The sequence below is a fragment of the Trifolium pratense genome, linkage group LG4 (assembly GCF_020283565.1).
Source record: "Trifolium pratense cultivar HEN17-A07 linkage group LG4, ARS_RC_1.1, whole genome shotgun sequence".
NCBI classification, from domain to species: domain Eukaryota; kingdom Viridiplantae; phylum Streptophyta; class Magnoliopsida; order Fabales; family Fabaceae; genus Trifolium; species Trifolium pratense.
Genome location: NC_060062.1, coordinates 1,925,715 through 1,953,530, shown reverse-complemented (window position 1 = coordinate 1,953,530; position 27,816 = coordinate 1,925,715). Strand labels below are relative to the sequence as shown.

The following is a 27,816-nucleotide window of genomic DNA, read 5'->3' as shown; positions in this document are numbered from 1 at the left end:
TTTTTTGTCGCATTTTCCTAGCTTCTTCTTTTAACAATTCCACTCACAAATCTTGGCCACCACGTTAACCCTATTTCCTGGGTGTTGAAATTTTGGTAATTTAGGTTAAAGAATAGGAGAAAATAACAAGGAACAATGAATATTATTGATACTTGTCAATAACCCTAATTACAATATTTACATTACTATTTACATGAATAAAATAGTATGACTACCTTGGTATTTATAACCAAGTGAATAAACTTAAATCTAAACTAAATCCCTTTATTATAGGGCTAAGAATAAACAAACCAAATCATAGAGATATTTTCTCAACAAATAATATAATATTTTCTATATTCTAACACTCCCCCTCAAGTTAAAGCTTACTAAGCTTTAAGCTTGTTACAAAATTAACCCTAAAAATAAATTAAATCCATTGATAGCAAGCCATAAAGAGCAGCAATCAAAGAAGTAGTAAAGCAGCGACCGAAGAGATGAATCCATATCAAATTAAGTAAAAATGTCCGCAGATTAAAGTATCACAAACGGGGTATGCCCGCGGATTAACGTATCACAAACGGGGTATGCCCGCGGATTAAGGGAAAACAAACGGGGGGAAAACAAACGGGGTATGCCCGCGGATTAAGGTATCACAAACGGGGTATGCCCGCGGATTAAGGGATAACAAACGGGGTATGCCCGCAAATTAAGGGATCACAAACGGGGTATGCCCGCGGATTAAGGGATCACAAACGGGGTATGCCCGCAGATTAAGGTATCACAAAACAGGTAATTAGGCCACCAAAACAAGATCAAGAGAGACTGATGATCAATCTTGGGAAAAAACGGTGGTTAAAGGTAAAGGATTCATGGAAAATTGGCATGTGACTGCATGTGTTAAGTAACATATCAATAAGGGTTAGAAAAGAAAGCAAAGGGGTAAACAAGAACCACAAAGGTGTGGAACAAAATAAAAATAAATTCTAATGACGGCTAGGGTTTATATGAAAAAAAGATAAAAAAGGTAAAGTGAAGAATAACCAAGAATTAATTATTCTCGGGAGAAATTGCAGCGGAATTATGTTTCAAGGTGGATACCATGGCTCTGATACCATGTTGAAATTTTGGTAATTTAGGTTAAAGAATAGGAGAAAATAACAAGGAACAATGAATATTATTGATACTTGTCAATAACCCTAATTACAATATTTACATTACTATTTACATGAATAAAATAGTATGACTACCTTGGTATTTATAACCAAGTGAATAAACTTAAATCTAAACTAAATCCCTTTATTATAGAGATAAAAATAAACAAACCAAATCATAGAGATATTTTCTCAACAAATAATATAATATTTTCTATATTCTAACGCTGGGAATCACATTTTCTTATTGACTTGGTCACTTTTCTCTCTCTACTTTTTGACTTAATAGTGGTCACAACTTTTTTGCAACCACTTTTATATATAACCTCAAAAATTTCATCTTTCATAATATCCCACTAAACCCTTTTCTTCATAGAGTCTCAATAACAAACTTCCACAATAAAAATCCAATTTTTAGTTTAATTTAACTATGTTGGAGTTGGGTTTTGTTTCAACTTCACTCATGAACAATGGAACTGATTTTCTTGTTAAACCCATTTTCCTTCATGGGTTATCTAGTTTACTTCATGTAGTGTTGCTTGTGGCTGTTTTAGTTTCATGGGTTTGGAGAAAAATCAAAACTTGTGTTGTGAATGAGTCTAAGGAGGAGAAACTTAATAGTACTTTGTTTAAAGTGACAAAGTTTTGCTCGATTGGTTTTTCTTTTTTAAATTTTGTTCTGTTTCTGTTTAATTATTTTTACTGGTATACTAATGGTTGGTCAGAAGAAAAAGTTGTTACCCTTTTTGATTTAGGTTTAAAAACAGTTTCTTGGTTTGTTATTTGTGTTTGTTTCCACAAAGGGTTCTTGTTTTTCTTCAGTTCAGGTCAAAGAAAAAGAAGGTTTCCATTCTTCTTTAGAGCTTGGTGTGTTTTCTATCTCATTGTTGCATGTTATTGTTTTGTGGTTGACATTGTTGTTTTGTATGAAAATCACATCGAGTTAACTGCTCAATGCTTGGTTTCTGATGTAGTTTCTTTTTGTGTTGGTTTGTTCTTCTGTTATGTGGGGTATTTTGTGAGAAATGAGAGTGAAGAAGGTGAGAGAACTATTCAAGAACCTCTTTTGAATGGTGATACACATGTTGGTAATGGTAATGTTAATCCCTTGGGGTTAAAAGAGACTAAAGGGAGTGACACTGTTACTCCTTTTTCAAATGCTGGAATTTTGAGCCTTCTCACTTTCACTTGGGTGGGACCCCTTATAGCATTTGGCAATAAGAAAACCTTAGACCTTGAGGATATTCCTCAGCTAGATAGTGGAGATAGTGTGGTTGGAGCTTTTCCATCTTTTAGAGACAAACTTGAAGCTGATTGTGGTGCAGTCAATAGAGTAACCACACTTAAGTTGGTTAAGTCATTGTTAATCTCTGTGTGGAAAGAGATTCTTATCACTGCTTTTCTTACATTTTTAAAAACTTTAGCATCTTATGTTGGTCCTTATCTTATTGATTCTTTTGTTCAATACCTTGATGGAAGAAGGCTATATGAGAATCAAGGCTATGTGTTGGTTTCTGCATTTTTCATTGCAAACATTGTAGAATTCTTAGCACGGAGGCATTGGTTATTTAGGTTGCAGCAAATCGGACTTCGATTCCGAGCACTGCTTGTCACTATGATATATAACAAAGCCTTAACACTTTCATGTCAATCAAGACAATGCCACACTTCTGGAGAAATAATCAATTTCATGACTGTTGATGCTGAAAGAGTCGGTGTTTTCAGTTGGTACATACATGATTTGTGGTTAGTAGTTATGCAAGTTACATTGGCGTTGTTAATTTTGTATAAAAATTTGGGGCTTGCTTCCATTGCTGCTTTTGTTACTACTATCATTGTTATGCTGGCAAATATTCCCCTGGGATCATTGCAAGAGAAGTTTCAAAATAAGTTGATGGAGTCAAAGGATACTAGAATGAAAACCACATCTGAAATTTTAAGGAGCATGAGGATCCTCAAACTACAAGGATGGGAAATGAAGTTTCTATCTAAAATAACTGAGCTTAGGGATGCCGAACAAGGGTGGTTGAGAAAGTTTCTTTATACTTCAGCCTTGACTACATTTGTCTTTTGGGGTGCACCTACATTGGTATCAGTGGTTACTTTTGGTACTTGTATGCTTATAGGGATCCCACTTGAATCGGGGAAGATTCTGTCAGCACTTGCAACAATCAGGATTCTTCAAAATCCTATTTATGATCTTCCAGATTTGATTTCAATGATAGCACAGACTAAAGTTTCTCTCGATAGGATCTCTTCGTTCCTTCGTCTCGATGACTTGCAATCTGATGTTGAAAAGCTTCCTCCGGGAAGTTCTGATACCGCCATTGAAGTGTTTGATGGGAATTTTTCCTGGGATTTATCTTCATCTAATCCAACTTTGCAGAACATAAATCTCAGAGTTTTTCAAGGCATGAAGGTTGCTGTTTGTGGTACAGTTGGATCAGGCAAGTCTACTTTACTTTCTTGTGTATTGGGAGAAGTACCAAAGATATCTGGTGTCCTTAAGGTTTGTGGAACAAAGGCTTATGTTGCTCAATCACCATGGATTCAAAGTGGCAAGATAGAGGATAATATATTGTTTGGTGAACACATGGTTAGGGAAAGGTACGAGAAGGTACTTGAAGCATGTTCCTTAAAGAAGGATCTGCAAATCTTGTCATTTGGTGATCAGACGGTTATCGGCGAACGTGGGATAAATTTGAGTGGTGGACAGAAACAAAGAATACAAATTGCTCGCGCTCTTTACCAAGATGCTGATATCTATCTATTTGATGATCCTTTTAGTGCTGTGGATGCTCATACAGGATCTCACCTTTTCAAGGTAACTCATTTTCTGCGTTTTGTTTATCGTGTAGTGTATTATTAACTTGATTATTTTACTTTTTGTACATACTAAAAATTAGTTATCAGTATCTTACGATACATGCAAGTCATATCTTAATTCAATACTTAATTGAACTCATTTGATGTGAATTTCTAGTGTCTATCTATTTGAACATGAATCTCATTTTATATGCTGATTCGCTACGATGAATCCCGATTCATTTAATGAATCACTATCAAAACTTGGTGTAGCTAACCACCTTTTTTTAGTCAACTTTGTATAACCCATCATTTTTCTTTTATAATTTGATATATGACTTGAATTATTTTGAGGTTCATATATGATGTATCAACTTATAATAATATTGTATGTTCCTTATTATTTTCTCCTATTCTTTCACCTAAATACCACAAATTCAACACACTTAATAACATTTATATTGGTAATGTATCTTAAGACTTGATTCATAATTGGGGAAAGAATTCTATTGTACCAAAAAAATAATTGGGGAAAGAATGTTTTCTGATTCATTACTTGAATCTCGATTTGATAACCTACAAATAATTCTTAGTTTAACTCTTTTGAAATGTTGTTATTCCATTCCAACAGCATGACACTTGTGAAATTGTTTGTTTTAATTCTGTGGCAGGAATGCTTGCTTGGCGTTTTAAGTTCCAAAACAGTTGTTTATGTTACTCATCAAGTGGAGTTCTTACCTACTGCTGACCTTATATTGGTGAGTTTTTATCATAATTGTGTTGTCATTAATTTAAAATGATGGATCGGTTTTCTTTTAACCTCTTTTATGGCCCTTGTTATAGGTCATGAAAGATGGAAAAATTACTCAAAGTGGAAAGTATGCCGATCTGCTCAACATTGGGACCGATTTTATGGAACTCATCGGCGCACACAGAGAAGCTATGTCTACACTTGAATCATTGGAGGGAGGAAAAACATCTAATGAAATAAGTACCTTAGAAAAAGCTGTAAATATCACCGGCGCTCATGAAGAGGTAAACAAAGATGAGCAAAATGGTGATAAAGGAGAACCAAAAGGCCAACTTGTTCAAGAAGAAGAAAGGGAGAAAGGTAAAGTCGGATTTTCAGTCTATTGGAAATATATCACAACTGCATATGGAGGAGCTCTTGTACCGTTCATATTATTGGCTCAGATTCTTTTTCAAGCTCTTCAAATTGGAAGCAACTATTGGATGGCTCGGGCAACTCCCATCTCAGCCGACGTGGAGGCACCGGTTGAAGGAACAACTCTAATTGAAGTCTATGTTGGTTTGGCCATTGGAAGTGTTTTATGCATTCTTGTTAGAGCATTGATACTTGTTACAGTCGGTTATAAGACAGCCACTATACTCTTCAATAAAATGCACTTGTGCATTTTTCGCGCCCCTATGTCATTTTTTGATTCGACTCCAAGTGGACGAATCCTTAATAGGGTATGCCAGTTGTTTTCAATCACTATAATATATATAACTATAGAATACTTTGTCGCTTGTTTTTTTTTAATCGCTGTCTTCCTCTCTGTTGTTTTTTAGGCTTCAACCGACCAAAGTGCAGTGGATACTGACATTCCTTATCAAATAGACTCATTTGCCTTCTACTTGATCCAGCTTCTAGGAATTATAATAGTGATGTCTCAGGTGGCATGGCAAGTTTTCATCGTGTGTGTACCCGTGATAGCAATTAGCATTTGGTATCAGGTATTATTTGTTCCATCAACCATGTCTAGGCTTTGATAATAAGTTGGCACATTTTTTTATTTTGCAAATTTGACTCCATTCTACAGCGATATTATTTACCATCAGCCCGTGAACTATCACGTTTAAGTGGAGTATGCAAAGCCCCAATCATTCAACACTTTGCCGAAACAATATCCGGTACTTTAACCATTAGAAGCTTTGATCAACAGTCAAGATTCCATGAAACAAATATGAAACTGACTGATGGGTATTCTCGGCCAAAGTTCAATAGCGCAGCTGCTATGGAATGGCTATGCTTTCGTTTAGATATGTTGTCTTCCTTCACATTTGCCTTTTCCTTGATATTCTTGATATCGATTCCACCCGGAATCATAAATCCAGGTGCCTAACTCAAATCTGGGATGATATATCAATCAAAATTTACTCTTTTTATGTAATGAGGAGTTGCGCTTAATTGTTTCCCTTGTGTCATTTTTCTGATTTTTGAAGGCATTGCTGGTCTAGTTGTTACCTATGGTCTAAATTTAAACACGATACAATCTTGGGTGATGCGGAATCTTTGTAATTTAGAGAACAATATTATATCGGTGGAAAGGATGCTTCAGTATACAACCATTCCTAGCGAGCCTCCGCTTGTTTCAGAAGAAGAAAAAAGGCCAGATCCTTCTTGGCCTGCATATGGCGAGGTTGATATACGAAACTTGCAGGTAGATGGTCATTTGATTCCTGTTGCTGCCTTTGAATTATGTTTTTGGTTTTGTTTATTTCACTTTGTGGTCAATTGACTTCTGAATAGAAAAGTTGTATTTTGGGTACCACATACTTTGTAGCATAATTATTATTTTTTTATATGATGTTTGTGCTCCATTTAACCATTTGTAATGATTTGTTGTCCATGATAAAGGTTCGATATGCTCCACATCTTCCGCTCGTGTTGCGTGGACTAACATGCACGTTTCATGGAGGATTAAAAACAGGGATTGTTGGTAGAACAGGTAGCGGCAAATCAACTCTTATACAAACACTTTTCCGACTTGTTGAACCTACTGCTGGGGAAGTTATCATCGACAGCATCAACATCTCTACAATTGGACTGCATGATATGAGGTCTAGACTAAGCATTATTCCACAGGATCCAACAATGTTTGAGGGGACTGTGAGAAGTAATCTTGACCCTCTGGAAGAGTACAATGATGAACAAATATGGGAGGTGAGTAGGTTTTCTTTAGTTGTTGATACAAAATGCAAAAACAGTGACACTTGGTTCTGTCAAAAATATATTATCCTTGTAATTGTTCTTCAAATTCTGATTTACATTCCTTAAAATAGGCCTTGGATAAGTGTCAACTGGGAGATGAAGTTAGAAAGAAAGAAGGAAAGCTCGACTCTTCAGGTTTGTCTTCTAATTTTGTTGAACATAAATACTCCCTTCAAAGGTAAATAAGCAAAAAGGTAAATGAATTCGGTCCAAATTTAGACTAACTGGCGTACCTTTTTGCTTATATCCAAGTCCAGAAGGACAATATAGTATTTCAACCCGTGAACTTATTGCTAATGTGGAAGTCTATGCTTTTGTAGTTAACGAGAATGGTGAGAATTGGAGCATGGGTCAGAGGCAGTTGGTATGCCTTGGTAGGGTACTACTTAAGAAGAGCAAGATTTTGGTGCTTGATGAAGCCACTGCATCAGTTGATACAGCTACAGATAATTTAATTCAGCAAACTCTTAGGCAGCATTTCACCGACTCTACAGTCATTACCATTGCGCATCGAATAACTTCTGTTCTTGACAGTGATATGGTTCTACTTCTTAGTCAAGGTTAGGAAGAAAGCTGTAATTTTTCATTAAACTTTCAATATCCTTGGTGTTTCAATTTCTGATGTTGTGTATTTTTATTGTAGGACTTATTGAGGAGTATGACTCCCCAACCACATTGCCAGAGGATAAGTCATCATCTTTTGCTAATCTTGTTGCAGAGTATACCACGAGGTCCAGCTCCAATTTTGAGAAATCTGTTGATCACTGATTTTGAAATCTTCTTGATGAAAGACCAAAATTTTGGGGGAGGGGAAAGTATCTTTTCAATAGGGTTATCGTCAAAAAAATCCAACTGACCGTATAAAATACGGTGTCAGTTGTCTAACTGTGTATTCATTATTCTGTATTTACACCTTAATACGGTGCCGGGTCATCGCACACAACTTTGACCGAAAGAGACGAGAATATTAGTAAATTGTAAGTACATCATTAGTTCAGTCAAAATCGAGTAGGAGTGTCGTAGGGGTTAGAATATTCTGGCTTCAGAATTGACTTATATACATTAGATAGATTTGTCAAATATAGAATTTGTTAAGATTGATAATCAATTAGTTGCAGTATTTTGTATATAGATTTATTGAATATCAAGAGACATGTACAGTGTTCTAATAATACCAAACATGCATGAAAAGTAGGGACCAGGATTTGCTGCAGTGCAATTTGATTAAAAAAAAAAAAAGGATTTGCTGCACGGCAAAAGCACACAGTTTCACACTGTTTTGAATCTCTGTCGTTGATTATCAAATCGGACGGATCAGATTAACTCATTTACAAAATTACTAGAAATGATCAAAGACACGTGATTCAAATCGGACGGTCCTTAGCTGTTACAGCAGATTTGCTGCACTGCAAAAGCACACAGTTTCACACTGTTTTGAATCTTAGTCGTTGATTATCAAATCGGACGGATCAGATTAACTCATTTACAAAATTACTAGAAATGATCAAAGATACATGATTCAAATCGGACGGTCCTTAGCTGTTACAGCGTCCTGCTGTAACAGCATGAAATCCGTTTCCGAAAAGTAGCATAAGGAAATTGTGAACTTGTATGCTGAAACGTTTTTTTTTTTTTTTTGACAGATTGCATGCTTATAAGGCAATACAGTACATATTAAGGACGGCGAGTAATAGGAATCAAAGAGAGATCACTTTTCCTTCTTAGACTAAATCCAAATGACTCACTCATGTCAAGTTCTTCGTTCTTTAATCCATTGTGAAGCTTCCGATCAAAGTGGTAAAGTAACATGGCAAGTGGAAGTTCAACATTGGGTAAAGCAAATGATATACCCGGAAACATCCTTCTTCCGGCACCAAATGGAATATATTTGAAGTGTGTACCTTTAAAATCAATTGGGCTATTAACAAACCTTTCAGGTTTAAAACTCTCGGCTTCATCCCAATAAATTGGATCTCTTCCAATGGCCCAAATGTTGACAGCAACCCTTGTCTTAGGTGGGATCTCATACTCATTGATTCGACTTTTCTCTCTACTTTCTCTTGGAACCAGCAATGGTATGACAGGGTGTAGTCTCAGTGTTTCTTTGATGATAGACTTTAAGTATATCAAATGGTGCAATCCTGTCTCATCCACATACCCCTTTCTGTCAAACACTCTTCTTACCTCAGCTTGTGCTTCTTTCATCACCATTGGATTCTTTACCATCTCAGACATCGCCCATAACACAATCCCTGAGGATGTTTCGCTACCAGCAGTGAACAAGTCCTACATATGAATTATCACTATCTATTACTATATATGTAAATACACTTGCATTTTCTTATGTACAAATTCATACAAAGAATAAATTCCCTGGTGTAGAATATAACTACCTTTTAAATCAGATAATGAACTGAAGTAAAAAAATCTTTTAAATTGTTTACTAACAAAACCGATCACGAAAAGGTTCATGTAATTCATTTAAAAGAAGAAGAGAAAAAAATGATTTTCTAGATGTGTTTGGTTATAGACTAACCTGTATAACTGCTTTAATATTGTCATCAGTCAAGTGATTTTGCAAGGGATCATTATTATCACCATGCTGAAACTTGAGAAGAACATCAACTAGATCTTCATCTTCGTGACTACTTCTGTGATCATTGATGATGTCTTGCAATATCCTATCAGTTTCTCTACGAAGTTTTTCAAGTCTAGTCTTTGCTCTACTCACCCTCTGAAGCAACATTCTAATAGAAGGATACAAATCAGCAATACAAAATCCTCCCAACAAGCTTACTATTCCTCCAACGCAGTTTTAAACACTAGTTCGTGTTTGGTCCTTTTCCCGAAAACTGCTCTTGCTGTTATCCCATATGTCATTGAGAATATGTTCTCAGTGAGATTAACAATTGATCCTTCACATGTAGATATTGATTTAACTAGTTTTGAAACCTCTTCTTCTCGTATGGACTGGAATGATTGGAAACGTTTTAAACTTAACAGTTCTACAATGCATATTTTTCGTAGTTGCCTCCAGTAATCTCCGTATGGAGAAAATGCAATATCTGTAGCATTGTAAGTAAATATTGTAGGCAAAAAAAGGTTTGGCCTATCACAGAAGTTTAAGTCTTGTGTTTTCATAACCTCTTTGGCCAACTCTGGTGAAGTAACTACTATATATGGTACTTCACCTAGTTTTAGGTACATTAAGGGTCCATATTTCTCTGCTGAAGTTTTTAAGCAGTGATGAGGCATTGAACTGGTGATAATTTGGTGTATGTTTCCTATGAGGGGTAGTGTCCATGGTCCTGGTGGTAAATTAATGATGGAGTTTTTAGAAGTACTCCATTTTTTAACTATTTTGAATAGCATGAAGAGGAAACTAAAGGTGGCTATGAAGGTACAAGAGAAAGGGTTGTGAAACTCCATGATGGTAGCTTGATCTAATTCTAAGAGGAACTAAAGAAGAATGCTTAGATGAAGGGGTTTATAAACACATTTTTGTCACAGAAAATGAAAATTATAAAACCTTATAAAAAAATTGGCAACCATGAGATAAGATATATAGAAGAAAAGTAGTTCAAAATGACATATCGAATATTGTTGTCCATAAATGCACAAGATTGTTATTTGCATGTTAATATAAGAAGTTCAAGTTTTGTTGTTGAAGTTACAAAAGATTATTGTTTTCTTGTTAATATGTGGAAGTTAGTATCAGGAAAAAAATCACAATGTCTTTTTTGTTGTTAATGAAATCACTACACTTTAAGGAAACTAACAATTGAGTTATAGCACTTGTCATTGTCAAAACTTTATAAAGAGTTGCTTTTATAAATACAGTTTTGATTTTACAATTTATTCTTTAAAGTATGTGAACATTAAACTTTTTCTTTCAAAATTCCTTCTAGATGGTTGTACAATTTACTCATAAAAAATTTGCATTTTTTCTCTATCTCACAATAATTGTCACTTTAATTTACTCACAATAATTCACTAATATACCATTATTTATTAATTTCAATCCACCTAACTACTCCACAAACTAGAATTAATAAAGATGTTATAGTAAATGATACTAATTTTACTGTTGGAATCAACTCGGCTAATCATTTCCTTAAGAACTGTGCACAACCCAAATGTAACATTTAATCTGAGACGAAGGGAGTAACATATATTGGCACTAACGAGTTACTGAAGCATAGTAATCTTATGGACGGTGTTAAATTAAACACTCCTTCTAAAGTGAAAGCAAGGTTAGGAGGTTGCCAGTGCTGGAATAAATTCTTGTCATTAACAAAATATGAAGCAACAAAAGGAACATACCATCATTCCAGAAGAAGAAATTCTTGCATCTGATTTTGGTGCCCTGACCCTCACAGTCACAGCAGGATGATGTCGCAAAGATTCAAATCACAGACCTCAGCACTGCAGACAAATGACTAACTAGCATGACAACATATGAACATGTAATTATAGATATCAGATAACAAAAGAGTAGTGCATAAGTGGTTGACATCAATAGTAATGCTGATAGAAAACCTTATAGATCAACCAAGGTTCTCCATATGACATAGAAAGACTGTAGTTCTTGAGTAAAAAACTTAAAAACTGAACAAAACCTAAAAGTAATGTCATTTTCTTTTTGACAAGAAGCAGTAATGCCATTAATCACAATAAGTATTGCTCAAAGAAGAAGCCTGTACAATAAGTCTAACTGCAAAAACAATCAGCAACATCAATTTAATTAAATATATGAACAAAACAATTCTAAAAAAAGCTACATACATTGATCGTATGTGCGAAGAGCTTATTGGTTGTGTGTCCACAAACCCCTCCTGAAGTGAACCCTGAGTAACTAAAAGTAGCTCAGCTAAGTCCATACTTTATCCATGCAGGATTAGAAACAAATTTACATAAGTATGAATAACTAGAAAATGATACACAATTCAATCCACATTAACAAACATGTAAACTAATATTCCTATCACATTTCAGGCTTGTGTAATTCATCTGTTCCAATTTGCAAATTTTGTTCCTACCTATTTTCAGTAATATACTACATTATATTTATCCACATTGAATGGAATAATAATGGTATTCTATCTTAAATTATTCTATGCATCAAGCCAGAGCTTGTTCTTCACGGTTCAAGAGACGGAATTTTCTGCAGGTTACGACCTTACCGGCATTAATGTTAAGAGCCACTTTAAACTTCAAACAATCAATTGTTCCTTGACGACCTAGAGTAATATATATTGAGATAAAATCATCTATGTCTCAAATCTCAATATCACACAATTGAACAACCAGAGTTATCTTTTTATGATTCAAGATGAGCAGTGATTATCACCACAACCACATGTTTAAAAAATTTCATATTAAAAAAAAACTATAAATTTAAAAATGAGATTGAAATTCATAATACATACATACAACAATCTTTGTAGGACAATTTCACAATGTTAGCATCTGTTCAAAGAGGGAGTGAAAGGTGCGAACATTATCAGTTCACAAGAAACGCTGAGAAAATAAGATTGCAGCTGATGTGGTAGCTTCAGTAACATAATTTAGGCGTTGCTAGAAAAATGTTACTAAATAGCATGTGTAGTAGTTCATATAATAGATAATGGACTTTTATCCCTATATAAGTCAATTAAATGCAAAAACCTTGACGAGTTTGAAACGAGTAAATGCATAGTTGTTTGTTCAGAAGTAAAAGCCACTAGTTCTTTCTCACTGCACAACATCAATTCTCTGAAGTTCTACAACCAAACTTCACACATATCAATTCAAACTCAATTCAAAGTTGAGTTTATAAAATAGAACAAGGAAGATGATGGCAGACATTAAGATGTTAACGAGCATGCCAGCTCCGCCCTATCAATTCATTTCTTTTATCAAATGGATCTTTAGGGATCTCTCTTGTTCATAGATCATGTATGAATACTTAGTTCAATTTTCTAATTTTCATAGATCATGTATACTTAGTTCAGTTGCTATCACACGGTCAGAGACACAATTCACATCGCAAAATCATTGCATAAAGAAAGGAAAAATTTCTATATTTGAGAAGGCAGCTTCTAAGTTCTAATGCTCTTTGTGAGAGAGTGGAAATTTCATTGACATTAATATGCCTACAAAGTTTACTACAAAGCCAATAGCTTCTTTAGATTAAAAAAAAAAAATACGACAAATTTAGAAATCCTAACAGAAAATGATGTCCATAATCAAGAAAGTGAGAGGTACTTTATCTAGAATGGCAGACATGTTACAAATTAGGAAGCCTTTACAATGGTAAACATCAAGATGATTACAGCTTCAAGTATTCCAAAAAAACAAAAAAATCATCATTTTATTGGTAAGAGTACATGGAAGATACAAACAATATAATCAATTATATCAATTTCTTTATACGAGCTCCTCCAAAAGTAAATTAGGAAAATGGAAATTCTCTTTGCTAAGTTTACTGACCAAAGAATGAATTATGCTTTCTTTGAGTCTATATCCTTCTCTAAACATTAAATCTAAGACAATCAAAATATCATCTAACCTATCTTCTTGTGTTAGACTGTCAATCAGATGCTCAAATGTTTGCTCCTTGGGTTTCAGCTTCCAACTCAGCATGTCTAGCAACCATTCCATACTTTCTGTAAGATTTCCTTCTTTACATAACCCAATAATAATATAATCATGCGTAGTAGCAATTGGTTCCAAATGCCTATCATGCATATCTTTCAACAATCTCTTTGCACCCTCAATGTCACCGACTTCACAAAGTCTTTTTATGAGAGGAGTAAATGAAGAAACTGATGGTTCTAAACCCTGTGCGAGAAGTTCATGCAACAAATCAGTAGCCTTAACTAGCTCACCTTTCTGGCAAAGGCCATTGATTAGAGAGTTGTAACTGATCAAATCACGAGCAATGCCCTTTCGAGACATTTCATGAAACAAGCTCAGAGCTTCATCAGTCTTTCCATGTAAACATAGACCCGAAATCATTGTTGTGTAACTAACCACGCTTTCTGCATAACCTCTACCACACATCTCCTCATAGAGCTTCCTTGCCTCAACGAAATCACCAATCTTACAATAACCATATATCATTACATTATAGGTGTGCTCATTCGGCACAAGTCCTTTATGAATCATCTCAAACCACAACTTCCTGGCCTCACCAAACAACCCTATATCACAAAGACCTTTGATCACTGTTGTATACATAACATTATCTGGAAAATACCCTCTATCTTTGAGATCATTAAAAACTCTAAAACCCTCAGCATTCTTCCTCTTGAAGAGTCCATTAATAATTTCTTGATAAGTATAGATACTAGGATTACACTTCATGGAAATCATAATATGAAGAATCTCAGAAACTCTAGTATACTCTCCCTCCTTACAAAAACCAGTTATAAGCGAGTTAAAAACCGTGTTATCAGGACACAAACCCTCCTCCAAAACCTGTCTAAGAAGTCGATACCCATCAAAAACTTCATTTTCGGCACAAAACGCCTTAATAAGATACCCAACAGTTTCAACATCATAACTAGCTAAAACACCAGATTCAAGCATATGTTCATACAATTTCCAAACCAAATCAGTCCTACCAACTTTCAAACAAGCTAACAAAGACACATTAAAAGTAGACACAGATGGTAAAAATCCAACCTTTTTCAAACTAACAAACACATCAAATGCTTCCTCAACCATTCCACCATTGCTAAGACATCGAATGTAAGACTCCAAAGAAGCATTCTTTGGAGTGAAATGAGGATAATCAAGCAATGATTTAGCAGCTTTGCAAGCACCAGCATCAACAAGAGCATCAAAAAGAACATCACATGAAGACTGATCAGGTGAGAAGCCACAATGTGAAGTGAGCCAGTGAAGGAAACGAAGGGAAAGGAATGAATTTTTCTGATGATTGTGATAAAGGAGGAAGAAATTAGGGTTTGAGAAATTGAAAAATGGGTATTGTGATAAAAGGGTTTTCTCCCAACGTGGTTTAGTTCGAGTAATTGTGCAAATTTCATTGAGAATTTGAGTAAAGTTTTGATCTTTATCACAACCACCTTGTTGGGTTGTTGTTTCTGTTGTGAGGTTTCGGAAATACGAGGTTGTTCTTCTTCTCAGTAACATTGTCATCATGGGATTTGTGAATGAAGCTCAAAGGCGGTCGTTGTTATTGTTGTTGTCGGAGTGGAACAAGAAAACGTAAGGGGCACCGAAGTGGGTGAAACCATAAAATAAACTTGTGTAGGGACTGATTTATAAATTGTTAAATTGCAAAATAGTACCAGAAGTAGAAATCACCGGCGACGGAGAAAGGAATAAAGCATGAAGCGAAGAATGTGATTGCGACGTGAGAAAAAATGAGTGGTTCCCGTTGTTGAATTGAGTGAAAAATAGGAAAAATGCTTTATAAAAAATGCTTAATAAAATGGATTCAGTATTTTTATTTAGGCTTAATTAGTAAAATGGTTCCTTAAAGATAATTTTGGTTTTACATTAATCATTTAAAGAAAAAAATGTCTGAATATGTCCCTTAAAGAAAAAAAAGAAAGGTCTGAATAGGTCCTTAAAGACATATCTGTTAATCAGCTTGATGCTATTCAGACCTTTTTTTAGGGATCAGACTGATTAACAGAGATGTCTTTAAGGGGACCTATTGGACCAATCTGAAACCAAAAATATCTTTAAGACATAATTTTACTAATTAAGCCTTTTATTTATTTAAAATACTTAATTATGCAAATTCTCCTTGCAAAAATAGTGATTATTTGAATTTTAGTTTATGTAATTCAAAATATTTTTAATTTGACACTTTAATTTTTAGTTATTTCTTTTATTTTTTTTTTATGGATTACCATTTTGTATGAAGTTTTCATCTCTGTTATTAATGATTAATCTCCGTCGAAAAATCTGTGGGACACACAATGTGTGTTCTTCTCTTTCAACTGAATTTTCCCTCAAAATTCATAACTTAAAAGACCAAAATGAAATGAAAAAAACTTAAAAGGAGGTAATCCAACGACACCTTCCGGTACGGCTACCTTGTCACGACTTCACTCCAGTCACTAGCCCTGCCTTCGGCATCCCCCTCCTTGCAGTTAAGGTAACGACTTCGGGCATGGCCAGCTCCCATAGTGTGACGGGTGGTGTGTATACAAGGCCTGGGAACGGATTCACCGCTGTATGGCTGACCGGCGATTACTAGCGATTCCGGCTTCATGTAGGCGAGTTGTAGCCTACAATCCGAACTGAGGACGGGTTTTTGAAGTTAGCTCACCCTCGCGGGATCGCGATCCTTTGTCCCATCCATTTACCAAATTATCTAACATTGACCAAGTTATCTAACGTTTATAATTTAAGGACCAAAATAAAAGAATAAAAAATAAAACTTAAGGAATTAAAGTAAAACTTAAAATAAACTTAAAATACTAAAACTATAATTTTTTGACAATAATTAATATATCGTAAATGTCAGTTCAATTCAAGTATTTTTTTAAGATAAACAATGTGACAAATCATTGAAATTAAGACTCATGCACATATAAATTAGAAGAATTGGGGTTCAAATTTCAATTATAGCATTCGACTTAACAATTTTTTGACTTTTTTATCAATTGAACTAATATTTATGCACCAATTCAATTCAAGTTACACCTTCTAAAACTATCACATCAACATAAATTGTAAAATTCAACAATAAATTTCGTAAAATTCATAATAATTATAATAAAATCGTCAACTTGTGTACCATCCTCCATGTGATTCACTTGTTCATATTAGTACTCGTCATATTTACTAGTTAAGATCTTTTTTGTAGAAAAGTAATTTTATCTCCCTTAGTATAACTTATTTGATAAAAATATTATATGTGTAATTTATAAATATAGATTGTTATTCCTCCTAGTTCACCTTTAAAAATACAGTAAAAATCTAGTCACTAATTTGGATTTAATTGATATGCACTGACGGTGTAAAATAATTTTACACTGTCAACTAATACCAACCATGTTTTCCACCACATCACTCCACTTCACCCCACTTTCTTGACATGACATGACAAAATAATGATTATTTATTAGACGATCGTGTAAAACTATTTTACACCGTCAGAACATATCAATTAAACTCCACTAATTTTAGCCTAAAATAGATAAATTGAAGTAGAGATAGTAGAAAGCATATTCCTAGTAAAAGTGCATCCCAATCCCACGTACACATCTTTTTCTGCGTCAAACAGAGCATCCAACCAAACCAAGTGGGATGGGATGGATGGTCCGTCTAAGTCCAAAACTCTGCTCTGCGCCTTAACACTCACGCCCAATTTCCCCTTCATTCTCAAACCCTAATTCCCCAATTCCTCTTTTTCAACCAAAATTCATACAATTTATTTCCTGTATATACACTTTCTTCTTCATTTTTCATCTTCCTCGGTTGCATCGCATACCCAATTTCACCACACAACTCTTCAATATCCATTACCAAGCAAAATACAACTTTCAACTTAAACTCATTGGGTTTTTCAAAGGTTTAATTTTTAGCATCAAAATTTGATTTTGAGTTTCTGGGTTGTTATGATTTTAGTGTTTTAGTAATGGCCTACGAATCTTGGGTTTTGGGTCATGGAGTTTTTTTCAATTCGGGTACTAAATTGTTTTATCCTACTCATGAGAATCGAACTAAGAGAATGCCAATGAAGGTTTTGGGTATAAACAGTAGATACCCCTTTCCTATTGTTTCAAATTGTGTTGGTCCTTTCACTTGTAAAAGCTTTCAGGTTTCAAGTTATGGAAACAATGCCAAGTTACTTAGTGGGAATAGCTTGAAGATGAAGTGTCTTGGTAGTGATAGTGATTGTTTGCATGAGAAAAATGTTGTTTCCAATGCTAATTTGAAGTTTATAAATGAAGTTTTGTTGAAAAAAGGGATTCTTTTGGCTGCTACTGTTTGTGGGGTGTTGGTGTTTGGATGTCCGAAAGTTTTCGCTGTTGAAGGTATTGTCAATGCTGGATATGGTGTTATTGGAAAGAGCATACTTTTGCTTAAGAGTACTTGGCCTACGGTGTTGCAAGTTCTTCGTTTATTTAAGGAACAAGGGTTGTTATTGGCTTTGCTTTTGGGTCTTTCGGCGTTTTTCTCTTTGGCGGAGACATCAATTACCACACTTTGGCCTTGGAAGGTATCATGCTTATTCCCTCCTTTTATCAACGGTTATGTTTTTGATATTAATTATCATACAGACATACACTCTCAGTGTAAAAAGTTTACACTTAACAAATCACGACCACTCATATATGTGACTTCATAAGTAGTTATAGTTAAAGTCAAATATTTTCAATGATTTGATGGTTATGGTTGACTGATACTGTAAAAAACCTTTACACTGACAGTGTATATAAATTAAATCCTATTTGTATATATAAGTTCTATAAAAGTATAGAAGCTATGTCTAGAAAAATAGGAACTTATTCTTTTTAAGCCCCTATGACGGCATTGTTCAGTATTGATCTACTGAATATAGTGTAGTTGGTAAAAGGATTGTTGCCAGGGTTGAGTTGAGTTTTGACGGTGAGTTTTGTGGAAATAGGATCAATATTCGTGATGATATAGTAATATTGTTGAATGTGAAGTTTATTTTTATTTACTTACGACTGCTTAAAGTTTCACATCTTTGAAGTAATGAAGTTTGTATTTTAGATGAGATCACACAGACCGGAAGCTCCTCTGCTATCTATCTGTTTGAGACACCAAAACTTCTTTGGTTTTGTTGAAAGATGGGTTTTGAATGAAATGAGAGAAATAATAAGAATTTTGAATATTATACATAATCACTTGAGAATTAACTTGATAGTGACTTGATACAAGAGACTAAACATCAATCCCTATATATAGGGATGTAAGACTCATAATCCTAAACAAATAGGGAAATCAGGAAACAAATTATGATAATAACCAAGTACTATGAAAATTGAAAACCAATCTTAAGAGAGTATCTAAGATACTCTAAGATTATAAACTGAATGCTATTTTAGATGTGAAATTTAGCTATATTTTTTTTTTTGGTATACAAAAAGAGGCCAATTTTGCTATATTTTTAATAGAACAATATCTGAATTATTTTGTATGCATACGCTTATGCCATTATTGTTTTAGTAACTTCATTCATGGTGACACTGAAGGGGCATGCTAGTTAAAATCTAACGAAATGTCATAATTCAATTGTAATATTTGTGTGACTGTAGAGTCACAAATTGCTAAAATAGTGCCTCTACATACAGTTAAGCTTGTAGCAACTCACCTATTTGCTGGCAAGAAAAATAAATTTTGCTGATTGAAGCATCAATGCCTTTATTTATTATAGTTCATTTTCCTCTGAGATTTTTTTGTTGTTCCTTTGAAATGCATGCATTTCGGCATATTAGCTATGCAATTCATATGATTAATATGGTTGCTTTAACTTTAATTCTTTGATGTCTGATTACTCTTGATGCAAATTTTAAAGGTTCGTGAGTTGGCTGAAAAAGAATCTGAAAATGGCGTCTTCAGACTACTCCGAAGTGATGTTACTCGATTCCTCACAACCATACTTATTGGCACAACGTATTCTTCTTTATTTGGTCTTTTAATTGAAGAATATCATTTTTTTCAACTTGATCATAGTAGTTTCTCATGTCAATAAGTTGTATGCAGTGTAGTAAATATCGCAGCAACTGCTCTGGTCACAGAAGCTGCAACTGCAGTATTTGGCGAAGCTGGTGTTAGTGCAGCAACAGGAGTGATGACAGTATGCTTTCTTCCTTGCTAGGATATTAATAACAGGACATCAAACGTGATTAAATGATTAACATGTATAATTGATCATCCAAAACTCAGATTCACTAGGCTACTTGATTGTTATTCATTTCAAACCTTGAATCTTTCAGTATATCAACATGCTGCCCCGTTAAACTTGCAAACTCCTGATGTGATGGGAACCAGAATTTGACATATAAAGCTAGCTAGCTTTATCACCAATTTGTGAAAAAGGTGCCCGGGCTAATCTTTGAGTGGATAGAAAAAGTTGGGGGTGATATGATCTGTTATTTGAATTTATACGTTTAAAAGCTATCCACATGTCAGCAATTTAGGCACCATTATAGGATGTAGGGTTTACTTTAAGTTAATTATCATATTTTACATTTTTTTTTCAAACAGAATGGTTGCATAAGATTGCCCCGAGGGTTTCTTTTCGACCCATAAACTTTTTGTCCGCAATCTGTTACATTACCTTTATTTTTCTCCAAAAATATCATTGCTAATGCCACTCATCTGAAGCTTGGTTTGATTGATTGCAAGTTGGTATGTATGTCAGAATTGTTTCCATAATATCTGATTTCTCTCCTCTCCGTAATCAAACAAGGTTGCCATTTTGCTTCTCACTGAAATCACTCCAAAAAGCATTGCTGTTCATAATGCCACAGAGGTGGCTCGGTTTGTGGTAAGTTATAAATTTATTGCCTTTTACTTTTTCGATATTTGGCTGATTAAGCATTTCTGTTTGTTTTGCACACTGACATTTCTACTTCAACCATTAATTCTAATGCTTCTAGGTCAGGCCAGTGGCATGGCTTTCTCTTGTACTGTATCCCGTAGGAAGAATTGTTACCTATCTTTCAATGGGGATGCTTAAATTGCTTGGCTTAAAAGGAAGTAGGTATGCTGAAAAACTAGCCAGCGACTAATCTTCTCTGCTTGTAAATTTATTCATTGTTTTACATATGTGTGTGTCGCGAAATCTGATTCTTATTTGTAATGTAAATCTCAGTCCCTTCATCACAGGGATGAAATTTTTATTTCCCACCCATTCACCATGATAACGCTGCATTTTCTAAGTTTGTTCCTGTTTTCATACTCACGTTGGAAATTGCATCCATTTGTTGAAGCAATGATCTTTGGACATTCTAATTCATTTCTTTTATTGAATTCAACGCTAAAGCTACTATATATTGTACCAGTGAGCCATATGTTACTGAAGAGGAGCTAAAACTGATGCTAAGGGGTGCAGAACTAAGCGGGGCAATAGAAGAGGAAGAACAAGTAATGAATATGGGTTTAATTCTAATCATATAATATCCTTATATATTTGCTTGTTTTCTGACTAGTGCGTTGAATATATATTATAGGATATGATTGAAAATGTGTTGGAGATAAAAGACACACATGTCAGAGAAGTTATGACACCTCTTGTTGATGTTGTTGCAATCGATGCAAGTGCAAGCCTTGTAGATTTTCATCACTTGTGGGTTACACATCAGTACTCAAGGTATTTAAAGGTTTCCCAATTCGAATTAACAGTGATATTTTCCCCTAGTGTGCTAACTGTAATATAACGTGTTTCCTAGGGTACCTGTTTTTGAGCAACGTGTTGATAATATAATGGGTATAGCATATGCAATGGATCTGCTGGATTATGTACAAAAGGTTGGGAGATTTTACTACTATTATTGGTTACGAGTTATAAGTGCTTTACCTATTAATCCAATCTCATAGCTTGCAGAATTATAATCTGTTTGATTTTGAAGGGCGAGACGCTGGAGAGTATTACAGTTGGAGATATGGCTCATAAGCCTGCATATTTCGTACCTGGTAACTTAACTTCATCTTAACTCATCAAAATTGAATTGTTTGGGCTAGGAACACATAGCTTGCAGAATTATAAATTCTTATTACTGCCTTTGCAGATTCAATGTCTGTTTGGAATCTTCTTAGAGAGTTTCGAATCAGAAAAGTTCACATGGCTGTCGTTCTTAATGAGTACGGTGGAACTGTTGGAGTATGTGCTTTCTATACCTGAATAAACCAACTCAGATCAGTTTGTTTGGCATAAATAGGAATATATGGAATTTGTGATTCACTTAAGATGCATAAACTGTGCTAAGCATAACCGTAGAAACAAAAGAAGCATATTAAAGATATCAATTAGAACATGCTATCACTATGCGTGTTTCTTTTAACCTCTTTTTTATGTTAATTTGAAATAAAAGTTGATAGAATCAATCAACATTGAAATCATACCAGTCATCGGGAATAATTTCAAGAAGAGGAGTGCTAACAACACACTCTTTAACAAACACACTCTGAATATGCATAAATTGTCCTGTACAATTATTAGCTTAAATTTTTGTAGATACATGTTTAGGTATTAGTACTTACTAGTACTACATTTTACATGACAATGCTCCGCGCCGTAATTTGATATAAGTTAAATTATACCTTCTCTCACTTTATGATTAAAAGGCAATTCTTATTTGCTAAATGCTGATATTTACCTTCTGTTCTTGTCTTTCTTGTGCCCTGACTTTCCTGGTTTTGGTTATAATAAATTTTGAATCTGTTTTGATAATTTTCCTCTCATCTTTTGGATTCATTTTGCCAATGATTTTATGGTGCATCCTTCCACATGCTTGTTGCATTTAGTAGATCATTTTCTTAATAGCTAAATTGAGTAGTGTTTACTTCTTACTGATCTGCCAATAAGGTCTAAGAATTTAGATAAGACGATGGTTTTTGAATCAATGAGTCTAAATGTCTTGTGTATCTTTCCATTTAACAGCTTGTAACTCTTGAAGATGTTGTTGAGGAAATTGTTGGTGAAATCTTTGATGAAAATGACTCAAAGGTAAATCTCAGTATAAATGCTTCTACTTGTACCTTGTTCTTTATTTCGTTCGTTATATTTATAACAATCTACATATAGCGGCAATCTTGGTTGATAAAAAAGTTAGATGAAATACATTATGAATATTTGCATGTGATTTTTTTTTACTACAACTATTTGCCGCTTTTACGTACCGAATTTTCATTGAAGAAACATTTGACATTCTTTTGCTGTGATTCTACAGGAGGAAATACAAAAGAAAACTGGCTACATTGTGATGCGAGCTGAGGGTGTGTTTGACGTGGATGCTAACACATCCATTGATCAGCTTTCTGAAGATTTGAATATCAAGATGCCAGAGGTTCACCACTTTTTTATTTTTTATACGTGCATTTTACATATCGTGTTTCTCGAAATTAACTATGCTTATTATTCATATTGCCAGGGTCATCAATATGAGACAGTATCTGGTTTTGTATGTGAAGCCTTTGGATACATTCCAAGGACAGGTGAAAGCATCAAGATAGATCTTGAAAGGGATGACGAAGATGATGAAGATGACAACAATGGCGACCACCAGGAACCGAAAGAGAAAAAACATATTTTCAAACTTGAGGTAATCATTTTGTTGCTATAAAATATTGTCCCTTATGTTATAGTTTATTGTTTTAACTTATAAGTTATAACTATCCAAAGTTGGAAATAATATAATATGAAGCATAATTATTTTAGCTAATTTTTGCGAATCTGTGCGAATAACAAAACTGAATCTAGAGCTTCTACCTGTCTTTGATGCAGATACTAGCAGGAAATGCAAGAAAGGTGAGTGCTGTTCGGTTTGAAAGGCTAAATACTGTCGACGAAATGTTGGAGGCTAAAGAAGTAACACGAATGTTCCCGAAAATTGTGAAAAGAAAATGGAACAGCGGCGAAGACTCTGAGGATGATGGAGAATATGATGGATATGCATTTGTAAAGAGACCACAGGAAGACATTTCTAATGAATATGTAGTTGATCAGGAAAATTCTCTTAGAAATTCATAAGTCATTTTCTTTCTTCATTTCTTTTATCAGTTCTTTCTAATTGGCAAGCTTTTGTGCCATTTTTGTATTAGATGGAAAAATTGAGATAAGTGTACAAAATGAGAACCAATGTTCTTCCAAAAAAAAGAAAAAAAAAAGAGAGAACCAATGAGTTAACATATAGAACCTTTCCAAGACAGATAGAGGGTTCTATGCCAAAAAAAAAGGTATTCTTTTAAGGCTTGAGAGTTGAGAAGTCATAATAAAGTATTTTTATTTTCATTTCATTTAATACATTATAAGATTTTTTAAATATTAATTTTTATTATTATTAAATACAAATTTTTATATTTAGATAATTTAACATGTGCTCTTATGAACTCTATCTTTTGACATGTATATTGACCTCAAATTTTTATAAAAATCAATTAATGATTGTTTTAATCAGAATTTGAACTCGAATTTTTTAAATGATTTGTGTTTAATTAAAGCTCATTAGTTTAAGACTTCAATCACTTGGTTAATGGTTCAAGAGTATAAGTCCATGTTTCATTATAAAAAAGACAATTAATTAATTATGTTTTTTTTTTTTACATAACAAGTCATTGGAAATTCACATATACATAGTGGAGTTGAGGGATCAAAGTTTGAACTTTGGTGAACTAATCTAAGATTTGTGAACATTAATTATGCTTTCTTTAAAACACAATATATATATATATATATATATATATCAAATATTATTTTTATAAGCATTAAAAGAAACACACGCCTTACATACAAAATGAAAAACTTCTATGATCAAAATGATACAAACAATTGATGGATACATGTCTAATTTGGATAATGATTCTAACAAATAAACAATCACCTTTCTACATATAAAAATATTGAATACATATATATAAACAACTCAAACTCAAAGTGTGTGTATATATGTAACTATTAATCATCATCTATAGCCACACTAACAAGTCTAGCATGCTTAGTCACTTTCTCCCTCAAACATTCTGTTATCCTTGCTGGATCAATATCTTCTCCTTTAATCACCACTCTATCTCTTCCTTCCCTTTCAAAAGCAAATGCTGTAACACCTTTGTATAAAATACATGTTCCACAAATAATTAGTTCATTAAAGATAACTAATAATAAGTTAATAACAATATTAACATTTAACACAAGAAAATTATGAGAAATAAAAAAAATAAAATTAACACTAGTTCTTAATATTGAAGTTAAAAATACAAAAGTAAACCTTTTTTATTGAGGAAAAAACACAATATTTTTTATATAAAAAAAAACATTTCATACTCTTAGTCTTGTATGATCTAGGGCTTTGTCTAATGTGGAAGAGTCTAGTGTACTTACCATCAGCAGTGGTGCATATGGCCATTATTTTCTTCTCACATTTTGCACAATGAAGTGGCAACTCAATCACAATCCTTTGCTGCAAAAAATAAGTATAAAGTAAATTCAAAATATTTTATAAATAAGCAATAAACCATGTATGCATGTATATCTTAGTTAGCTGATATTAGTTGATCAAATAAGAAAATATAAGGTTGGAGCTTCGTGGATGAAAAAAAATATAGTTGAGTGGAGAGATTCGAATTAAGTTCTCTGACAAAGATTAATCAACGCCAATTTCGACAAATACTTTGCAAAATATAGTTACAATGATGTGAGGGAGCAATTTCGCTTACCGTCATAATCTTCACCAAATGAAATCAGCTTAATTTTTTAGTGTACAAGAATCTTCTTGATGAAGAATGAAGAATTAACTTAACCATGATCCCATGCATATATATAGTTGAGAACATGTATACATGTCTTAGTGGCGGTATATATTAATATTAATTTGAATTAATTTGTAAAGCAAACGCATGCATTAATTAAGTTAACTAATTACAAGTTAATTTTTTTTTTTTGACAAGAATTACAAGTTAATTTAAAAACATAATTTGGTGATCCACTTTTTATGGATTCAACACGGTTGACATATCGTATTATCATCAAACAAACTAAGTTGCCATTCAAAAAAGAAAAATCAAACAAACTAAGTCAGCTGCTTAATTTATTTTATTTTTTTGATGAAAAAGTCAGCTACTATGTTCATACTTCAAAGTCAATATTATTTGAATCACGTGACGTGTATGAAATTAAGGAATATGGAGTATGTTTTGGTGTTGTGTGAAAGGAATATGGTAATGCACGGAATTGGATTTCCTAAAGTTGAAATCCCCTATATTTGTCTGCAGTTGTATTTTTTGTGAGAGAAAAGTGATTTTTTTCAATGAAGAGAGAGAAGACATTATTTTATTAAAAAAATAAACACAATAATTTAGGCTGAATGCAAGAAACTCCATGAAGATCCTAATCCGTAATGTAGAGTAATGTATATATATTTCCTAATTCTTTTTCTTTTCTTTTTTTTTTGGTATAATATATTCCCTAATTCTTAATATATATATATAATATATGCATTTTTTTTTTATTATTTTATTTGACAATATGGTCCGTTTGGATTGACTTATTTTTGAGCTTATGTAAATAACTTATGCAATTTTTATATATTAATATTATAAGTTTGTCAATGTAGTTTATGATAAAATATAGCTTATAAAAATAAAATTTTCACTTTAGTCAAAAAAAAAAATCACTAGTGTGAACTTATAAAATAGCATAAAACCTAATTTATATTGTATAAACTAAAAAATAAGTTAATCCAAACGGACTCGTATATGCATTGTTTTTTTACAAGCGTAATGTATATACATTTTTTTTTTTTTTTTACAAAATGTATATACATGTTCTATTCACTAAAAAAGAAATTAAATGTATTTTCAATTTTAGTTTCTTTCAAATAATATTTATCCTCTTCTCCTTCCCACTAATCTAACAAAAAAAATCCATAACACTTTATCATCATCAATAACACATAATTATAATTTCTTAATGTATAAAGTTTAGAATTTAAAGGGTCTATTAATTTTTGTTAAAATAAATAAAATATTTAATTGTACTTTTGGCATATCTGATTTTAATCTTCTATTTTTTTTATAATGATTTTAGTATTTTTGTCTAGTAATTTAGTGATTAAACTCAACGTTATAAGTGTCAAGTGAATGTTTCAAAATTCAATCTATTAATATATCTCTAGTAATTACTAACTGAACTATTTTAACGAGACTAGACACATGTTTTTTTTTTTTTTCGAATTCCTTAGTTAACCTTAAAAAAAACTTGTGCCATCTTCTCATGTGAGGCTTTGAGTTGGTGTAGGTTTTTAGAGTTTAATATGTACACACGTTTTGTCGGTGTAAATTATTTTTACACGGACGTTCAATAAAAATATATTATTCCTCCACATTGAAGTAAGGTGTAGTGAGATAATTTAACAGAATATATAATTTCCATTAAATAAAAATATAAAATTATTTTACAATACATATTCTATTTTCTCAAGTTTTTATTCGGATACTCATATATTTTATTGATTTAATTTCATTATGACGTTGTTGCTTAACTCATTTTTCCAACTATAGATGATGTCATTACCTAATCTTGCGCCCTTAACATGTTATGACACTCTGCCGGACACTCATGCATGCATCCCTCTTTGCTAATCCATCACTTTAGCACATCCTGTAATATAGTATATGCATCGTCGGTGTAAAGTTATTTTGCACATGCGTCCAATAAAAAACCGACACATCATGTATGGCCATTAAAAACACATGATGTGTCACATTCATTAAATGACGTGGCAACGCGTCATTGGATGTATGTGTAAAAATAATTTACACCGACGGTGCACAACAATTAAACTCATAGTATAATCCCATTGCTAAATTAAGTACTATTTTGATAATATTTTTATACAATCTAGTACTAGTAGTATTTTGTTGGCATAGTTGACATTGTGACAAGTAACAAGTATTTAACTTTTCATGAGTTTGACCACATGTGTATAAAACTAAATAGGACCATCCTAACAAGTAACAACAAGTACACAGTATGAAAACTGGAAAAATGTCACTTACTATTTAGAGGAAGAAGATTCTCTCCATTGATAATATGGTCAACTTATTTTTCTTTTCTTTTTTTAACCATTAATTAGGGAGGAGAGGAAAAATGTGAATTTAAGGGTGAATCACATGAGACCTTTATATTATGGGGCGTAGACGTTGTGATTGAGTCAAATAAAATTGTCA

The 27,816-nt window shown here is 33.3% G+C and overlaps 4 protein-coding genes and 1 pseudogene across 6 annotated transcripts; 2 read left to right on the top strand and 3 right to left on the bottom strand.

Annotated features, from left to right (window-relative positions):
• Positions 1-1,362: 1,362 nt before the first annotated feature.
• LOC123921391 (ABC transporter C family member 3-like) lies at positions 1,363-8,124 on the top strand. 2 transcript variants are annotated; one of them, XM_045973906.1, is made up of 10 exons: positions 1,363-3,957; positions 4,610-4,696; positions 4,782-5,411; positions 5,511-5,675; positions 5,762-6,056; positions 6,165-6,382; positions 6,580-6,885; positions 7,005-7,068; positions 7,254-7,493; positions 7,577-8,124. In XM_045973906.1, exons 1-10 carry the CDS (start codon positions 1,564-1,566, stop codon positions 7,699-7,701), a joined length of 4,524 nt encoding a protein of 1,507 aa, XP_045829862.1. In that variant the 5' UTR covers positions 1,363-1,563; the 3' UTR covers positions 7,702-8,124. The 2 variants fall into 2 exon arrangements, with proteins under 2 accessions (XP_045829862.1, XP_045829864.1); XM_045973908.1 differs by lacking the exons at positions 6,165-6,382; positions 6,580-6,885; positions 7,005-7,068; positions 7,254-7,493; positions 7,577-8,124 and having other exon boundaries at positions 1,427-3,957; positions 5,781-6,044.
• Positions 8,125-8,522: 398 nt separating this feature from the next.
• On the bottom strand, positions 8,523-10,430 carry LOC123921392 (annotated as a pseudogene).
• A 2,828-nt stretch (positions 10,431-13,258) lies between these two features.
• On the bottom strand, positions 13,259-15,259 carry LOC123881952 (pentatricopeptide repeat-containing protein At5g18950-like). Its single transcript, XM_045930727.1, has one exon. It carries the CDS (start codon positions 15,079-15,081, stop codon positions 13,342-13,344), a length of 1,740 nt encoding a protein of 579 aa, XP_045786683.1. The 5' UTR covers positions 15,082-15,259; the 3' UTR covers positions 13,259-13,341.
• A 1,857-nt stretch (positions 15,260-17,116) lies between these two features.
• Positions 17,117-23,889, top strand: LOC123920331 (putative DUF21 domain-containing protein At3g13070, chloroplastic). Of its 2 annotated transcripts, XM_045972599.1 has the most exons (14): positions 17,117-18,121; positions 19,445-19,542; positions 19,633-19,726; positions 20,342-20,419; positions 20,532-20,635; positions 20,937-21,018; positions 21,105-21,244; positions 21,324-21,402; positions 21,504-21,567; positions 21,663-21,754; positions 22,535-22,600; positions 22,824-22,940; positions 23,025-23,195; positions 23,378-23,889. In XM_045972599.1, the coding sequence occupies exons 1-14, from the start codon at positions 17,537-17,539 to the stop codon at positions 23,621-23,623; spliced, it is 2,016 nt and encodes a 671-aa protein (XP_045828555.1). In that variant the 5' UTR covers positions 17,117-17,536; the 3' UTR covers positions 23,624-23,889. The 2 variants fall into 2 exon arrangements, with proteins under 2 accessions (XP_045828555.1, XP_045828554.1); XM_045972598.1 differs by having other exon boundaries at positions 17,143-18,121; positions 22,824-23,195.
• Positions 23,890-24,378: 489 nt separating this feature from the next.
• LOC123924767 (disease resistance protein RGA5-like) lies at positions 24,379-25,364 on the bottom strand. Its single transcript, XM_045977735.1, has 3 exons — positions 25,306-25,364; positions 24,971-25,049; positions 24,379-24,696 (listed from the first exon to the last, which is right to left on the bottom strand). The coding sequence occupies exons 1-3, from the start codon at positions 25,309-25,311 to the stop codon at positions 24,548-24,550; spliced, it is 234 nt and encodes a 77-aa protein (XP_045833691.1). The 5' UTR covers positions 25,312-25,364; the 3' UTR covers positions 24,379-24,547.
• Between the last annotated feature and the right edge of the window lie 2,452 nt (positions 25,365-27,816).

Excerpts from the sequence above, each read along its gene's own strand:
- LOC123881952 (XM_045930727.1), bottom strand. The coding sequence starts at position 15,081 with ATGATGACAATGTTACTGAGAAGAAGAACAACCTCGTATTTCCGAAAC.
- LOC123920331 (XM_045972598.1), top strand. The coding sequence starts at position 17,537 with ATGGCCTACGAATCTTGGGTTTTGGGTCATGGAGTTTTTTTCAATTCG. Across the intron at positions 18,122-19,444 it reads CCACACTTTGGCCTTGGAAG|GTTCGTGAGTTGGCTGAAAA; the intron begins GTATCATGCTTA and ends CAAATTTTAAAG. Across the intron at positions 21,403-21,503 it reads TGCTGGATTATGTACAAAAG|GGCGAGACGCTGGAGAGTAT; the intron begins GTTGGGAGATTT and ends TTGATTTTGAAG.
- LOC123921391 (XM_045973906.1), top strand. The coding sequence starts at position 1,564 with ATGTTGGAGTTGGGTTTTGTTTCAACTTCACTCATGAACAATGGAACT. Across the intron at positions 3,958-4,609 it reads CAGGATCTCACCTTTTCAAG|GAATGCTTGCTTGGCGTTTT; the intron begins GTAACTCATTTT and ends ATTCTGTGGCAG. Across the intron at positions 6,057-6,164 it reads ACCCGGAATCATAAATCCAG|GCATTGCTGGTCTAGTTGTT; the intron begins GTGCCTAACTCA and ends TGATTTTTGAAG.
- LOC123924767 (XM_045977735.1), bottom strand. Across the intron at positions 24,697-24,970 it reads CATATGCACCACTGCTGATG|GTGTTACAGCATTTGCTTTT; the intron begins GTAAGTACACTA and ends TTTTATACAAAG.